At 50.5% G+C, this 18,419-nt stretch overlaps 1 protein-coding gene across 3 annotated transcripts; it reads right to left on the reverse strand.

Moving 5' to 3' along the window:
* Positions 1-2,869: 2,869 nt before the first annotated feature.
* TCEA2 (transcription elongation factor A2) lies at positions 2,870-17,434 on the reverse strand. Of its 3 annotated transcripts, none has more exons than XM_080628013.1 (11): positions 17,250-17,434; positions 15,792-15,841; positions 14,795-14,857; positions 14,068-14,173; positions 12,575-12,665; positions 8,221-8,354; positions 6,835-6,891; positions 5,921-6,075; positions 5,499-5,645; positions 3,647-3,718; positions 2,870-3,166 (listed from the first exon to the last, which is right to left on the reverse strand). In XM_080628013.1, the coding sequence occupies exons 3-11, from the start codon at positions 14,846-14,848 to the stop codon at positions 3,158-3,160; spliced, it is 825 nt and encodes a 274-aa protein (XP_080484139.1). In that variant the 5' UTR covers positions 14,849-14,857; positions 15,792-15,841; positions 17,250-17,434; the 3' UTR covers positions 2,870-3,157. The 3 variants fall into 3 exon arrangements, with proteins under 3 accessions (XP_080484139.1, XP_080484137.1, XP_080484138.1); XM_080628011.1 differs by having other exon boundaries at positions 15,792-16,000; positions 17,250-17,384; XM_080628012.1 differs by lacking the exon at positions 15,792-15,841.
* Between the last annotated feature and the right edge of the window lie 985 nt (positions 17,435-18,419).

An 18,419-nucleotide genomic window follows, 5' to 3' on the forward strand; every position in this document is an offset into this window, starting at 1 on the left:
CTCCCCTGTCTCTAAAGCTGCTGCAAGGGATGATGGGGCCATGAGGACGCACTTGGAGGATGGCAGGGGGTACCTGCACCCTCACTTCATGGACATCAGGGAAGGGGAGAACATGGATGCAGCTGTTATCTCCCCTCCTGCACAAGCCCACTGGGAAAAATCACAGGGAATCATGGAATGGTTTGGGCTGAAGGGACCTTAAAGCTCCTCCAGCTCCAACCCCTGCCCTGGGCAGGGACACCTTCCACCAGAGCAGCTTGCTCCAAGCCCCATCCAGCCTGGCTTGGAAGACACAGAATATCCATGTGGTTTTGTATGGTACAAGGAATGTGCTCCTGGAGCCCAGAATTAACACATCTCCACCAGCAGCTCCTGCCCTCCACAGTGAAACAAAGCCAACACCACCCCACCAACACTCCTCTTCACTGTTCCTAACCCAGAACAACCTCTGGGTTCCCATTTCTCTCCCCCTTCCCATCCTTCCCTCTCCCTCCCTCCCAAGCAAGCACTGGATCTTTTGACTGAAGATACTATTGAAGCAACCAAAACCTCTCAGCTTTCTGGGTTTGGTTTGTGCCCTTCTTTCCTCGTGGCACGGCTGCACGGAAACTCATGTCAGGAAATGCAGTGTTTGCCAAGCTGGAAATACAGCTCAAGCGAATGAGGGAGACCAGAGAGAGCTCCTTTGCTCAGGAATGTCAGTATTGTTATTCCTGAGCTCTTCCTGGCAGGTTTGCCCTGGGTCTGCGCCACTGCAGCATCCCCACCCTGAGGTTTGAGGCCTGGGTGCTGGGTTTGCTCTGTAAAGGAAATATCTCATTCCCAAAATGTGGCTCCAGCTCAAGGACTGGAAGTTGGGCATCCCCAGGGCCATTCAAAGAGCATAGCAGGGGCTCAAAGCCACACCACAAAGGGCTCACCCAGGGAAGACCAAATCGAGTTTGTCTCTTGCTTCCAATCCTGGCACTTCAATACCTGGTACTTGATCTTCACTTAATCTTGTTTCATTTGCCCTCACTGAAGTTTATGTAGTTTTACTTAATTTACTTATTCTATTCTTCATCTTTACTCCCCAGCCACCTCTTTCTCCAGTGGCTTTCTCCTCCCTGGCTCTCCTCCCTCCTATCCCAGAAAATGGCACTGTAAAATGCCCCAAAGCAGGACTTTTTCCCCCTCACTTCCTCAGGCCTCTCCATCCCTACACTTCAGGCTCGTCAGCAAACTGCACCCCTCCTCACAGGCACACAACAGCAACAGCAACCAGGAACACACTGGCTCCTGCTCACAGGGTACAAGCCAGAGCCTTTGGATCCTGAGGCTTTTAAGCATTCCTGTGAGGACCCTGCTCCCTCCCGAGCCTGGCTTGAATAATCCCACTTCACCCCAAGGCTCAGGAGTAAGAAAACAACTTGTCAGCATCTTGGACTCTCTCTTCTTGGGAAACTCGGCTGCACCCCATGATGCGAGAGCCCTGAGCGAAGGAGCCGGTTGGGATCCCTGCCTCTGGAAGAACACAGCCCTCAAAGGGGCTCAGAGCACGTTTCCCAGCACTTTCATGTGGCTGCTTGCTCCTCTCCCACCAGCTCCAAGGTCTCTGCTGGAAAGGCAGTGGAAATACTTGGGTTTTGCTCTGGAACAGGGGAGCAATGCCCCAAGATACGACAGCAAATGGGCCTGCACTGCTTGGCAGCAGAAGAGCTACAGCGCATGGGCCTGCTCCTGAGCAGCCCCTAACCCAGAGGCTCTGGTGGGGTCCGCTGGAGCTGCATCACCCCAGCTAAGGGGTAGGAAAAGAGGGATTTCGGTACCTCACAGAACAAGCCTGATGCTGCAGGGCTCCTTCCCAGGGTCCTCCCTGCAGAGGTGGCACCTGAGGCTTGCTCTGATCCCAGGCTCCTTTATCTCACCCCTTCCAAACAACAAGCTCTGAGCTCACTTTAGACTTCATCTGTTTCTAGAGCCAAGTGCTAACAGCTCCCACTGATGCTGTAATCCATACCCACTCCAGGTCCAAGCCTCTGGAATTCCTCCTGTATTTGCAGCATTTCCTGTCCTTCAGAGCCTTTCCAGCAAACCCCTCTGAAAACTGAGGTTGCCTTTCAGCTGCCAAGCCAGAAGAAGAGCTTGGACAAGCAGGAAAGTGGCTGGGACTCCCTTTAACATTCCCACTGTGTGGATTCCCTCCACCTCCTTTACTGATGGCTTCTCCCTGCAGCAAGTTTAACTGTGCGCAGGATCCCTGCGCGATGGGAAGCAGTCTTCAGGGCAGCAGGAATAACAACAGGCTGCTGACCTTCCCTGCTTCCACATCCTGGCCACAAGGGTCTCCTTCCACACAGCGATGGAGTGCTAGGGAACACCAACAGGGGCTTAGCACTCTCTCCTCCCTGTCCTATCCTTTATGTGGCTGGTGTCACCCTACTTTGTCACAACCTGGGCAGCACATTCTCTTTGCAGCAGGCTTTGCTGTTGGCATTTCAAGGCCTGGCAGAGGGAGACTGAGATGAGCTCTTAGGCAGAAGCTCTTCCCTGTGAGGGTGCTGAGGCGCTGGCACAGGGTGCCCAGAGAAGCTGTGGCTGCCCCATCCCTGGCAGTGTTCAAGGCCAGGTTGGACACAGGGGCTTGGAGCAAGCTGCTCCAGTGGAAGGTGTCCCTGCCTGTGGCAGGGGTTGGAGCTGGAGGAGCTTTAAGGTCCCTTTAACCCAAACCAGTCTGTGATTCCATGACAAGGTATATACATCACTGCAAAATCAACTGAATGCTGCACTCCTGGGCACTCTTCAGTTCCCATCCATGTGGACACTGACCCCCTGTAAAGCTCCCATTCAGTTCCACACCACAAAAATCAAAGTGCTGCACATGCACAGCTCAAATAAAAGTCAGAAACTGACAAAAATGTTTAATATTAGTTCTGAAGGAAAAGTGACCAGATTTGCTTAGATGAGAAAATAATAACTACGTGTGTGCAGTGAGCTCCCCCCATCAGCCTGTGGCTGTGGCTCTCCACCGAGGCCCATGTGAAGAAGCCTCCCCGCTGCTGCTCTCTCAGCGTGTGACAATGCAAACTCACTTGGGACACAGAACACAACTGGAGCTGGCGTATGGAGTTCACGCTCTGAGCTGCTTTAGGCTGCTGCTCTCAGGCCATGGCACGTATCAGCAGAACTGCAAGAGAAGGGAGTTTAAACCCTCGTTAGAAAACCTCACTGTCAAAGGGAGCTCTGGGGCATGCACGTGCTGCACACACGACAGGGATGCAGGTGATGTGTTGTTTCTGAAGCTGGGATTCTGCAGAGGCAGGGCTCAGCCCCTGGAGTAGGGACCAAACTGATTCTCCCAGCCATTGCTCTTCGGCACTTGAATCCTCAGTGTCATCACCACCATCTCTCAGGGGTAAAGGGAGCATGGGAAGCACTGTGAGGCTGCTCATGGAAGAAGGGATGTGAGGAGGGAGACAAGGAATGTGAGACTTGACCCAGCTCTGCAGAGATGGGATGAACCCAGGAGTCTCTGTGCTGGGAAGGACAGGTCACTTGCTAGAGGCAGTCAGTGCCTGGCAAACACCTCTGAGGGCAGCCAAGTATCTGCAGGTCACGGTGCAGCCACCCAACACCCCCAGTGCCAGTGATAGCCTTGGTGTGGTACCTTCCAGCGATTCCCACACTCGTTGCACACGACGAAGGTGGTCATGGGCTCATCCGAGCTGCGGGTCTGCACCTGGGGGGACACACAAAGGAAATGAGAGCCAAGCAATCACCATCACCCCATGGGGGTCACAGGGAGCTCCCTGTCCCTCTGGCCACCACGGATTTATGCTGGGATCAAACTGTCAAATCAATGAGACCCTGAGGCTTGGGACAGCAAAAGGAGCCTCCCCGTAAGATGAGTCTGGTTATGTTTTACACCTCTATGCACACCTTATGGCCCCTCTCTAGCCTGACACTACCCAGAGGAATGTGTTGTGGGGCAGCAGATTGCCCTGCTCACCCCCTCTGCTGCCCATTCTCTGTGTGTGGCTCTAGAGATGAACAAACCCACTGCAAATCCCTCCCTGTGCTGCCCCTGGGAAGGCAGGCAGCGAGACCACAAATCCCTCAGCCCATCAAACACATGCTCAGCAGCAACCCGTAACAGCAGCACTTGAGCCATTCCCCACTTACAGACCAGCCTCACAGGAGCATGCTCTGGGTTACCAGGTCCTGCACATTCCGAGGCTGGTTTGTATTGGAGCCATTCAGGAACTCTGCTATTTAACCCAGATGTGGCTGCTGCCTCTGACCAGCCCTCGCCAGAAACACATACTTTGCTAAAGATCAGATTTTCATGGCATTTGAATACCACAAGGCAGATCCACACTGGAAACGCTGGCACTCCCTGCTCAAGTCAGGCAGCAGAACTGTGCTGAGGGGTAATTATGAGCTATGTGTGTAATTACCCACTCTGCAAGAGTCACTATTTGCATGATGCACATTAAGCAAGTTTTGCAAGCAGGCTGGATGGCTAAACTCTGGAATTCTCACCCAATGTTCCTGCCTGGCTTCCAGTGCTTTCATAAATGCCACTTCATCTACTTGGAACTTAGAGCTCAGTCACCGGATGGTGATTTTATTAACAAAAATACAGAAAACCTGATATTTCTATTTAAAAGACACTGCTGTCACCTGCCTAATTCCAGGCACTTGGACTCCAGTTCAATACAGGAGGAGACTGAGTTGCATATGCTGCTGAGGTGAGATATTCCAGGCACTGCTTCCAACTGATTTACTCAATGCAGAGCAAGGCTGTCGGATGCAAAACCACTCCTGAGCCAAGGGAAATCCCTGGTCAGCTGCCTGGCTCTCATCTGCTCTTGCACATCAGGTCCAAGCACACGCAGTTTGTGCACACCCACTCAGTAGCGATCGTGTGGTTGCTGGTGCATTTTTGGGTCTCTGCACATTCTAATGCACTGACTCACGGCAAAGGCACACTTATCTCCAGATGCCTGGCAAGAACATGGGAAGGAAAAGCACTGGTAACACATAAGCCCTCCAGCAGCTGCCCATTGAGAAGGAAAATCCCCTTTACCTGCTCACATCACTGCTTTGGTTGCTCCTTGTTTGATTTTTAACTAAGTTGGGATTTGTCTTCTCTACAGTCTGCATTTGCTCTTTTAACACCATCAACGCACTGGGTTTCTGCAGCTTCTCCTCTACACTCCCCATTCCTTTGAATCAACACATTGCCAGCACCTGCTTCCAAGGAGCTACACAGCTTCTGAAAGCTTCCTTGGTGCTGCTCTTGTATAAAGAGCCAAAAGAAGCTACACAAGCTCCAAGGAAACGTGCAGAAATCACTGGGCAAAAGCAGTACCTTTAGAGAGCTTTAACCACACAAAAGGGTTCTCTCCACCAGCAGCAAAGTTCATGCTGTCATGGAGCCATAAGAGCTCATGACTGTGATGGATCATGTCCTGTGCAGGGGTCAGTGTGGAGGCTGCAGGAGCAGGAAGACCAACCTGGGTGTAGGTGCAGTTCTTCTTCTTGCACTTCCCACAGGTGAAGAGGTCAGTCTGTGTCCCTCCTGTCTTGGCCATCTGATGCTCCCGGATCGCTTCTTTGGTCATGGCTTTCCTGATCTCTTTCAGCTCATTACTGGCCATTTCCTTTCGAAACAAAAGAGCAATATTAATCCCATCTGTCCAGTTTTACCTCCACACCCACCACAGTGGAGTCAACAGGACAGGGTGGCCTGACAGATGGTTGTTAAGACAGAAAGCCTTTCATTCCTGGTGTTTGGTTCACACCTAGGCCCCTGTGATGATCAGAAGGCCCCGACTGCTCCCCACATTGCAAACCCCATTGCTACTCATTCCCTGTGCACTCAGCAACAGCAGAGCATCCCCTGTAAGCAGCAAACCTGCTCCTCAAGCTTCCTCACCTCCGAGGTCATCACTGCGATCTGCTCAGGGGTGATGGCCCCACACAGCACGTTCTTCTTCAGCTCAGGGTTTTTGGAGTCCTTCAGGTTAGAGATTCGGCTCCTCACTCGGTTCTTGTACTTCATGTCGGTGTTCTTGACATCCTGGTATATGCGTACAGGGCAGTTAAGGGCTCTGCAATCAACCCAGAGGCCTCCAAGCACCTTCTACACCACTCATGAGTAGCAAGGGGGTGTTACCTGCTGGCATGGCACAGATGAGGGTGCTGGACCCAACAGCAGTGTCTGCTCGGGGAGGTTAATGATGGATCTGGGAGCAGGGTAATGCAATCCCAGATCCAGGGCTTTCAGTTCTGGCTTTTTCACTGTGCTGGATGTAATCTGTTTTCAGTTACACTCAGGTTCCTCAACCTGCTCTTCCTCTCAGTACTGTAGCCACAAAACCCTCCACTAAGAGGGCCCACAGTCCCCAAACCAAGCAAACTCCTGACTTAAATCAACACGAACCTGACCCTCACTGCTCCATCCTTCCCATTGCTTGGTCTCTATCAGCATATGCTCCTCAACACGAGGCACAGGGAAGCTGCATGTATTTGAAAGCAGAGGTGAGCAGGAAGTAGGATGTTGATAGGAAGGACAAACTGGGAATTCCAGATCATTATGGTGTGAACAGGAAAGAAACAACCACATCCATCACATCAGGAAGGAGTTTGCCCTGAGCTCCCAGCACCACACTGCTGGCTCCTTAGTGAGCCAGGACTCAACCAAGCAGAGACAGAATCAGAACTCCAACAAGCAGAGCTGCAGCAGAACGTTTATGCAAAGACAAACTGCCCCATTTCTCCTCCAAGCACACTCATTTCATGGCCTGGAGGCATGCAGGCCCTTGAGGAAGCCCTGTGCAGTAAGGATATATTCTTCAATCTGGGCTGCTATGTGCTCACAGTCAGCACCAATGGCAACATAGTCATCTGGAAGACAAGAGAGACATGAGGTCAGTGACTTCCAACGAGGCAAAGGGTCCCCAGGCTCAGCATTTCTGAGATAGCTCTCTAGATTTGTTTCTCTTTGGATGTAGATGCTCTTTGCATCAAATGGCCTTTGCTCTACCTACCCTTCAACCCTTCTGCAAACGGCAGTGATGAGAATAGACCAGTCCAGCCAGTCTATGCCCTCTGCCTCTCTAGAACCCAGAACATAGTTTCCCAGTATATTCTTGGAGCAGTTGAAATCAAACATATACAGGCAGGTATTGAGTCTCATCAGATACTGATGCCAAGGAGAAGTAGCTCTACTCGGACCAATTATCTGTCAGGGAACAAAAGCATGCAGCATTGGAATCAAGCCTTCATTCTCTTCTCACTTCAGGACTCTGCTCTCCCTCTTCTTTCACCCACCAACTAAACAGCATCACATAGAGTGCAGCAACCAGTGCCATGAAGTAAGGATCACAGGGCAGAACAGAACTGAGCTTAGTGAAAGACTCAAGTGGACTCATTCCCAGACTCCATATGGAAAGGGTTTTTCCTAAGAGGTATACGAAGTATTTAATGCAGCATAAATACATGCACAGGAAGGCTGGAAGTAAAGACTTGAACTTCTCCATCTGCTGTCTGGATTCCTTGGCTCCAAATGAATAAAACTCTACAGTGCTTAGACCCCATTTTTCCAAAGGGATCTGCAATATGGAGACAAGCATGTGTTCAGCTTGAGGTGTTTCAAATCTGCCTGTCAGAGATGCTGAGCACCTGCAGTTGCCTTTCATTTTAGATGGCACAGACTGAGCACAAGAGAGACCTGTTCCACCCCAGATCCACACAGGACCAGAGTACTTAAGAGGCTCCAGTCTGTAAAGGGAGGGATGGAGTCTAAAAGCAGACAGTAATTGGCATAAGCACCATTACCAACAGTTTCCATCTATCGAGTTACAGCTCTACTTTGTGCCCAAGGGTAAGCAGAGATGACAGCTTCACTTTAGACAAGACTGAGACCTAGAAAGGGAAGCAAATACCTGCACACCTGAAGATTAAACTGGCCAGGCCACCTCAGGCTGCAGAGCATAACCCCATGCTCTTAACATCCATTACCTGACACAGTGCTGAGCCTCTGGCTCAAACCAAGTCCACGTAGAAGTGTCTAAGGGATGTGTGTCAAAGGGGTGACCAGTGGAGCTGCTGGTAATAACCCCTTGACAAGGCTGCTTCGGTAGAGCATATCTATAGGTACTGACCTACATGCAGAATGCACCAGGAGCTGTGAAGCACTTTAAGCAATGCAGGAATTGCCTCCCCAGCACTTACCATCAGCCTGCAGAGCTGCTGTCAGCATCTCCCTGCATTTGTTGCGGACAGCATCGCAGGTGACGGGCGCCGGGGGGAAGGTGGTGATTTTGGGGGTGGTCGGAGTCTTCGGAGGCTCCTGCCTTTTGTTGGAGCTAAAAGAGAAACTTCATCTGTCAGAATGGCTCAGTTTGGGGCACTGAGAGCAGACAAGGGATCAGCAGGGATGTGGCCAAGCATCCTGTTAATCACAACACAAAGCCAGTCAAAGGAAAACAGTGCAGATACACGCCCGAATCAGCACAATACAGCAACCAACACCATCGACCCAGCCACGAGTTCTCCTGTGACTCTGCCAGCTGTAAATGGAGGATTTAATCCATGCCAACCAACTTGTTATTCACCCACACAACTGCATCACTGGGCATGAAGTGAAAATACTACAAAGCCATTGGACACCATCCGTAACTCAAATGCGCTCAGGACTTGCTGTGACCATCTCAGTCTGGTAGCGCAGTGCAGACTCATGGCACATTAATCCTCTTACTTCACAGGACACCAAGTCCATAACTGCTCTTAGCAGAAAGGGAGCAGAAGCCACCAGTAAAGTGAATCTCAGGTGGTTCCACATCTCACATCTTTTGCTGCCAAGATGTCAGCAAGAGGAAAGAACTGAACACATCAGTGCTCCAGCTCTCTGTAGCTGACAAGGAGTGCAGGAGGCTGCCTTCAGGGGCAGAAAGCAGAGAAGCCTAAAGAAGGAGCTGCAATGCCAAGGAAGGGAAAGAAAAAGGCTCCTTCAGCTCCAATATTAAACCAACAAAGCATAATACATAAGAGGATCCTTTTCCTGTAACCTGGACAAGACTGATTACTCACCTCAGAAGAGCATCTCTGCAAGCCACACACAGCTTGTACAGGACTGAAATACTGGTTCCTTCACAAAGATAGCTTCATTTCCACTTGCAAGCAATCATGGGCACAGGCAAGTGAATGCAAACACTTGCCTGCTGTGACTGACTCAGGTCATCTGCCAGGGGAGCTGGCTGGGGAGACTGGAGGCACAGAATCAACACCCAGACCTGCTGCCTGCACGATCACAGTGATGAATCACTGCACAGGCTGGGCTTGCACACACTGTGCATGCTGGAAAGGAGCTTCACTGAGCTGTTCAGCTGATGCTACACCCACAGTGCCAAGACATCTTGCCCAAAAAGCCTAACATCTGCATGGAGAGTTAGTTAGCCCTGCAAGCACTGATGTGGGCTATTATGATTCCCAGATGATTTTATAGAGCTCTTCCCCTCCACCTTAAATCAACAGAACAGTAATTTTTTCAGCAGACATTGCTCCAGCTTTGGAGTTTGGCTCATAAAATGCCCTGTATTTACGGCCAATGCCTGGTAATATTAATGCAGTAAAAGAAAGAGAAACCCTGGTATTTCACCCTTGCCATTCTGGCAACACATCTTTGAAGATCCAAGTGGTTTGACAATTGCTCTTCAGCTGGGTCATTACCACCAGCTCTTTGCCAGCAAAAAGAAGTGTTATGACAAGGCACTTCCACTTCACTGTCCTGGAAGGGATTAGTCAGCCCCCAATGAAACTGTGCTAAGCTGGAAACCATCCGAATCTGCGGCTGCACAGAGTGAGCCAGACAACTCCCAGGATTTATCCTGGGAGACCCTTCTGCTGAGTTCAGATCCAGTTTGGCTCTGCAGTGCCTTAAAGCCTGTAGATCATCATTAGGGCTACTGGATTTCCACAGTTCAAAAACCTCACCAGGCCCTTTTAAGCAGCATCCACCAGTGCACCTTCAGAAAGTTGTCCAGGTCAAACCAGAGCAGATTCATTTCTTGCTCAGATGAAATAGATAAACTCTGAGAAGGATTATATTGCAAGCTTAGTGTGGATCTTTGACCAGCAGCTGAATAAAATCTCTTTTTACCAGCTTGTTTTACTGGGCAGCACTGCAGGATGCTACTAAGGAACGGATTCGTGTCCAAACAGCTCAAAGCACTCAATAGGATTTACACTGCACAAGTTAAAGACAAACATCTTAGCTTACAAGTCAATTAGACCACGAGCTTCTCCCATCTGGGCTTTGCAAAGCACCACCAGGTACTTTTGTACCTAGGGAGCTGCTGTGTACAGATCACAGGCAGTACACATCGGGTGTACATAGCAAAGCATCCATGACTCAAATAGCTCTGCTTAAAATCACAGCTGATCATGTTGCATAAAACAGCCTAGAAAAATGAGACTTCCCAAAGGAAAAAGGCAAAAAGCCTCAGAAACATACCTACAATAAAGGGAAAGGCTGAAGGAACTGGAGTGGTTTGCAGCAAGGAAGTCCTGAAATACTGAAAAACCTGGGATGGAGATTGGGGAAAAAAGGTTAAAGATGCATGGTTATCCCACTGCTGTTAGCTGAAAAGTAAAGACATTCACCTACATACATAGCCTATGTGCCCCGAGATGACAACAGACTTTCAGCCATTCCAAAGACTGCACAGAAAGTCTGTTAAGCTTTCGAAGTTAGTTCGTAATTAGAAGAGTTGTGAAAGAGCTCAAACACACCTAAAAGACTCCTGTGTTCCTTGTGGTTCACACTGCTGCTGTTAAACAGGAGAAAGAGCTTGTAAATCCATCCAGGCAACAAAAGCTCATATATAAAAAGCCTACGCTGGAACAAATGGTGGCAAAGCAACAGCCAGGGACTGCAGTGGAAGGAAGTCCCAGAGAAGAGCTGAATTCAGGCCACAGATCCTAGACCTCCTCATAAAAGCAGCTTAGAGAACCCTGGAAGAGGAAAAGCTGATGCTGCCAGAGAAACATCAGACACAGCCCATTAAAGTGTACTACACTAATAGGCTAAGATACTACAGCACAGCAGAATATGCTTTGGATTACAGTCATGCAGCAATGCGAGTTCCCAGGTGCCAGCCCCACACTGGCTGGCTCTGAGCCCTCAGGTCTTGCAGCTCTCTCGTCACTACAGAGGGATTTCTACATCTGTGCTCCAGAAAGCAAGGCAAGCTTCAGGCCAAGGACTGTTCAAGTTTCTCTGAGAGAAGAGCAAGGCCCAGCCAACATCTATCAGACTAAGTGGCTGAAATACTGACTACAAGCTGATCTCTTTGGTGTGTCGAGAGCAGCCTCATCTGAACCAGCTTATCACACACTGAGCAGCTAGTCAGCCTCTCTCCATCACAGCCTGTGCTTCCAAGAACAAAGACTCTTCACTGCTAATAAATCCTCTTTTTGTCAAGGCAGATCAGTAGTTTCTTTCGCACCACTGGAGCATTCCTGTCTCTAAAGAGAGCCTGGCTCAAGCTGACCTCAGGAGCTGGCCACTTCTGCTGGTCTACGCTACACTAACCCATTTGCTTCTGTTTATCCTTCCCAGCAAAGGGCACACTTTGCTACTCAGAAGATGGAGGCTGAATACGTGTAGAAATCATCAAGGAGAAAAAACCCTGCAGTATCTGCAGCGCATCAAGACACAGGGGAGCACTAATGACAAGCCAGAAAGCTCCACATACCCCACAGTAACTGTCTGACAAAGCAAGGAGCCACAGCAGGGGTTTGCCTCTACCTGCAGCCAGGATGCTATTACAAGTGAAACGACGAGCCTCAGCCTTCAAACCAGATGTCCTAACAGGCCCAGATTGTTTTGCTCATCAAGTGCCTACTGCAATGTGCCCAGGGAATGTCTCACACTTCCTTCCCTTAAGGGTCTGCATTCCAAAAGGTCAAGTTTCCAAAGGCTGAATCAGAAGCTTTCCTATTTCTTTGAACTCATTCCTGGCTTGAGCAGTACCAGCCAAATTCTTGCCCTCTCCTTTCCCCATCACAAACAGCCAATAGGAATTCCAAACAGGCTTCTGCCCTTACCCTGGAGGGAAATCTGCCTCCTTTACCAGTAAGCTGGGATGTGTCAAGGACAAAGAAATGATTCACTATAGTGATGTATTAATCCCATCCATCACTTGAGATTGCAAAGACCAAAAATCATCTTCATTCTAAGAAGGTCAAAGTTAGAAATAAGCAAAAATAGATGAAAATGCAAAAGAAAAACCAAGGAATTTACTACCAGGTCCACACTTAAGAGTAGAAAAACACAGAATAAGAAGTGAGGAAAATCACAGCACTCACTAAAGCCACTCTATTTTGTAGATGTATATTTCTGCATTACACTATTAAAGACACCACACATCTCTGCACAAGTCTTCACTTGTCAAATTCCTGGTCAGAAACACCACAACACAAAATTGACAACTGACATACTTCAGAGGAAAAAAATCAATGTAAGATACCTTAAGAAAGGTCACATTCTCTAACCAAACCCTCTTTGGTTACCAGGAAGCATTACCTTTGGTCTCTTGAGTTACCAGTCTCCTTCGAGGAGGATGTTGGCAAGGGCAGGCCTTTCTTTTTCTCCTCACTTTTGTCCTCAGAAGCATCTATATTCAGAAGAAGAGAAATGTATGCTGAAGGGTTCAGTATTGGCCTTTATAAGCTACAACCCTGCACACACTAATCAATGTCTTAATGCTACACAGCATTGGCCTAAAGAAAGTTATTACTCCCCAAAAAGAATCAGGAGGAAACACCTTTATGGCCTTCAGCGATTTCCAACAGAGCTTTTCTTGTCTTTGAGTAGAAACTGATTCAAACCAAAGCTTTCCTCACTAAACTGAAGTGCAATCACCTTCCCTGCCTCAGACACAGGCTTCTCACAAGACAAGCCTCAGCACAAAAGCCTCAGAGACACCCTGGCTGCAGAGTACTGATTATATCAAGTTCTCTAAAGCACCATTTCCAGCCAACACCACCTGATGGGCCAGCATGGGCTGGTCCTTCTGGGAATACAGCTTCTGCTGTTTCCCAAGTGCTGCTGAAAGCCAATAGCACAACCCTGGAGAGGACTTTCATTAGGCTGTAGAACAAGTCTGACCCAGAGGTGAAGTGTCTCAGCCTGGCCAATACCCATCATGTGCAAGTGACAGTCCCAGCCAGGGCAGGAAAAGTGCATTCATTTAGTCTATCAAATGAGGAGCCCTGGGGTGCAAAGTAGAGTCAGGCACATTTCACTTGGCCTCAAACACTACATTGTTCTTGTTCTTTGTACACAGAGCTGCCCCAAAAGATCTGTTCAAATAGCAGCATTTTAATCTCACATTGAGGTACTCTGCCATCAGTATAGAGTGGGAGAGACAGGGTCCCACTAGCAAGACACAGGTAGAGCTGCCCCTCCACCCCCAGCACTGCAGATGCCTCATTCTTCTATCACAAAGGAAACCACGAAACCCATATTTGCAGTCCCTCCCTTCTGTGATTCTGACATTAGTCTGTGCTGTATCAGCATGAAGATTCCTCAGACAGAACTACAAGCTCCTGCTCATGGCATCCATCACCATGAAAGCCTCCCCAGCAGGAAGCAGTCCATGTGAATTTCTCTACAAGGTGTTAAACTGAAGTCCTTCTATAACTCATCACCCAAATGCATTCCAGCATTTCTCATTCCAAGTGGTTGCACAAGGCTGACAGCACACCCTGTGTTAACGACACACAGCACAGAAGTGGGGACAAAGGGTTCAGAACACAGACAAATAATGCTACTACTTGTTATATGGGTAAGTTCATGCAGTCCTGAAGCTTTCAATGTTTTTTCAAGGATGAGCTAGCTGAACAGGAGCTACATCTACAGCACCAATGGTAGGAGACAAAACCCGAAAGCCAGAGGGTGCAATTGTAAAGGCTGGTTTGCCAGAATATTCTTTTCAGATCTAGAGATGAATAGATCCTAGAAACCCAGCCTGCAGCTGAAGGTCAGATCTGACAGGAACATGCTGATTTCCTTACCTAGGAGTTTCTTCCAAGATTTGATGAGGGATTTGGCAAGAGAGATCACTTCTTCATCTGTGCTCTGCTTCCTCAGTGCATTCACTGACATCCCAATGCGGGTGGACTGCAAGTGAACATTCAAATGAATCACTCAAAGCCACATTTGTTATTTGTTACTAACCCAAACCAGAAACAAGCGTGAGGAAGTCAAAGCAATGACCAAGATATGGATACCAATGAAGTATCCAAGGATCTGCAGAGCGATTATCTCTTCTTGTTAGAGTGAGATGACACTCCAGCTCAAACTGACCAGAAGCAGACATTCACTCACCCACAAATACCTTCTCTACAGGTCTGGAAGTGACACTGAACCTTGACTGAAAACACTCAGGATGCGTATCTTAACTCTGTTCACACTCCCCATTGTCCTAAATATTACCATCACAAAGACTTAAATAACTTCTCCCATCATTGCCCTCTGTGATTGCTACTTCAATCTGGTTTTTCCTCTTCTTGAAGCCTAAGAAAGGAGCAGTTGCCCACACCTGCCTCATTAGCTACACACTGTGGCACAGAGCTATTTAACTGCCGCTCCAAACCCCAGGTTCAGCACTATTTTCTACATTTAACATTTATTTTGACACTTTGATTTAAGGCAACAAGCAAGAATAAATCTGTTAAGTTTATTTAGACACTTTGAGCTCATCCAGATGCAGATGTCAACTTCTGACCCTGTGCAACTCACCTGCAGCAAGTCTAAAGTCATAGGCATGCTTTTCAGTTCTTTCAGTAAATCCATTGCACCATCCTGGAGAGGAAAAGAGAAACTCAATGAGTGCCTCAGCTCTTAGTAAAGAGATAATGGGAATAAACTCAGAAAGCTGAATCCAAAGGGAAAACCACCAGCACTCTGTGGGGATTGCTGTTCCGGACAGACAGGAGATCCTACAATCTGAAAGCACCTGAGATGGGCAGAACAAGAGAGCACTGGAGCACTACAGGTCTTTGCTGGTGTATGGAACAACTGCAGCATTAGCTTATTGTCCTTACCTGGCAAGTAATGGCTCACAAGAACCATTTGCATAGTTGCAAGAGCTTCAGTCACCCACCTAAAGCTCAGAATCACTGTCCAGAGCTCAAAGTATCCTCTTGGAGCATGAAACTTAGTGTAGCTGTTTCCTAGTTTTCATATTAATACCCCACTCTGCTCAGGACTAGAGCTGATACCAGCAGCAAAGCCATCAAGCAGTGATGCTGAAGAGCAGGTCACTTAAACTCATTATATGAGGTTTCCTTGCATCAGTTCTGCATTCCAGAACCTGGATCTAAAAAAAAATATGGCTAGGCAATACGTAGGTACCTAAAATTGATAGTCACTCAGAAACGGCAGGGATCACAGCCTGCAGTATGCCTGTCTAATTCAGCTGGCTCTTTCCTCCCATTCCCTTCTATCAGACAAGGCCTTCTAGTGTTCCCATTTCAGAACTCATTTAAAACACCAACCACTCCAAGCTCATTGGCAGCACAAGGCCTACAGAGCCCAGGCTTGTGGAGAAGAGAAGCAGCCTGCACTGGCCCTATCCTCGGATCCCATCCTCCCTACATTCCCGATTCACAGCAGGAAGCAATCCAGCTGCCAAGTGCCACCCTACAGAACAGATGCTGAGAAAGCCAAAGCAGAGTCAAAGCTGTCAGCGTGCACAAAAGCAACACACACCAGTGTAAACCACACGTTACCATACCCAGAATGAGCAGCTTCCCACTCGGGCAGCTTCACACCTTCCCGTTCCTCCTGCAGCCAAAAGGACTCCATTAAATCCAGCCCTTAACATACAAAATGACCTGGTGGTTCCTGTCTCCGTTATCAGAAAGGGAGTCACTTGGCACACTGGCAGCAAATGAGGATCCATGCAAAAACTAGAGCAACAAAGAGGTACTCCAGGCAACCATCCTGCAGGAAGAGTTAGCAAATTAGCTGATGTACAAGACACATGCTATGGTTCAGTACCACATCAATGCCAGCTGAGAGGAAGCACTGCATACCGCTCTGAAGAAGCTGCCTCTTCCCCAATGAAGCTTGGAAGCAAATTCAGCAAAAGTTGCTCCTTTCCTATTTCAACAATGATGTTGAAAATCTACCATCACCAGGAACAGACATCACAGGCTGTGGTTTAGCCCAAACACACTCTCCTGGGCTGTTACAGCTACACAAGCATCAGTGCTCACCCCATTCACCGCTGGCAAAGCCTGTTTGGCATTCCAATGACAGCAGCCAGCATCCCATCACCCAAACACCACATTCCCTAACCCCATCCCCTCCTCACCCATCCCCTCCCACTCCCCACCGCCATTCCCCAGCCCCAGATGTACAGCAGGCCACCGTCACAAACCCTCATCAGCCAGCTTGCTGCCTTAGCACTCCTGATGCTGTTTGTACTTGTATGAGCACTAACAGACACATCCCATTAGTCAGGGAAACACTTCCTAATGTCCCCCCCCCGACAGTTTCTCACCCTGTGAGACCCCGGCTGTGCAGACAGCAGCAAGGCCAAAGCTCCATGCTCAAACACCACAGGAGAGTGAGCAGAAGTGGTGCTGGCATGGGACAGGGATGCAGCAGGCAAGTACAGGAGCACTGGGGTTCTCCCTGAGGGCCCACAACAGAGCTCCAAGGGCAGCGCTGGGAGGGATGTGCAAGGATCCCCCTTCCCAATGGCTCCCAACTCAAAGACTGAGGAAGCTCCAAGGAGGGGAGCACCCCAACAGGAGCAGGATAAGCCCCAAGGATGCTGAGATGTGGGGAGGAAGGGCTCCCATAGCACCACAGGGGCGCACGGAGGCCGCCCCCCTGTAACGGCCAGCGGGCGGAACCCGCAGCACCGCAACGGATGGGGAACGGACATGGGGCCTGTCCCTCAGTGCCGCCCCGTTTGGGAGAGGGAACCGCACCTTGATAGAGGAGGGGGCTTCTGCTCTATCGCGATAGCGACAGGGGGGGTGCCCACAGAAAGAAGCCCCCAAAATGAGGGCTGGGGGAGGAGGAGACCCCCTCACAACGGGCGCAGAGGGAGAAGCAGGGGGCCCGCAGCGAGGACGGGGGCTCCGCGGAGATGGATGCTGCAGCCGCCAGCCTCGGCATCGCGTAAAGGAGAGGCCGCTCACCCCAGGCGTGCAGCGGGGGCCCGGCCGCCGCCACTCACCGCGCTCTTCTTGGCCACCATCTTGTCCAGCCGCCGGGCGATGCGTACGATCTCCTCCTCCCCGCCCATCCCGCCACTGCCCGCGGCCGCCGGTCCCGGGGCCCGGCCGGGACGGGGGAGCTGTCGCTAGCTGCCCGGCGCCCACCACAACCCCCGGTCCCTCAGGCAGAGCGGGCGGCGCGCAGGGCACGATGGGACTTGTAGTCCTCCGGGCGCGAGCCAGGCTCTTCCCGGCAGGGTGGAGAACCACAACTCCCAGCATGCCCCGCGCTCACCCCGGGGCACTGTGGGGGCTGTAGTCCGAAGCCCCCAACCGCAGGCCCGGCATTGGAGCGCGGTCCCTATGGCTCCCCCCGGGTGCTGCCTCAGGCCTCCCCTAAGCAGTAGGGACACGCCGGTTGTGGGGCACCCCGGGCCGCCTCCTTCTTCAGCCAGGCCGAGCTGCCCCATCCCGCAGGGTTCCATCATCCCCCAACGGCTCCCAGGTGAGTGCCAAGGGGAATGCTGAGCACTGCAGCACTGGCCCGTAGAGCCCAGCCTTTTATGAACTGCCCAGCCCCTGCCACAGCTGAGCCCCATTTGGCCGCCTGCAGCAGCCGCAGGTGAGTGGGTCCCTATGGAGCCCGGAGCAGTGCCTGGAAGGCGGCTGGAATTGGGTGTTTGATCAGTGTTGGAGTCTCTTTTCCATCCCTGAGCACGACAGGGGCATCACCCATGGCTGCAGCCCTGCATCGGGTGACCCTTAGCGCTCTGGTTATCCCCACTGGACTAAGACACGGAGCCTTGCAACGGGTCCAGTGTGAACTTGGGGGTATCTGAGAGAAGGATGGGATGGAGCAGGGCTGGATGGTTTAGGGGTGCCCAGGCGCGGAGCCCCCCTGTAGGTGGCACTCGTACGCTGTGCGAGCGCCCCGCGTCCCCCGGGACCTGCGGTGGGACTCTGGATATTGTTGTTCCCTCCAGCTGGTTCCTGGCAGCGGGAGAACTTCCATGGCCTCCTCCCGGCCCTGCCTGCGCTGGTAAAGAGCGGCCGCATCCTGCCCCGGCGCGGCTGCAGCGCAGGGGGAAGCAGAGGATGCGCTGCTGTGTGGCCTCAGGCTGCGCCGTCAGGGTTGCCTGTGCTCAGCTCTGTCCATGCTCTGTCCTGCGGTGACTGAGTCACCGAGAGCA

This window comes from Psittacula echo (genome assembly GCF_963264785.1).
Source record: "Psittacula echo genome assembly, chromosome: 12".
NCBI lineage: Eukaryota > Metazoa > Chordata > Aves > Psittaciformes > Psittacidae > Psittacula > Psittacula echo.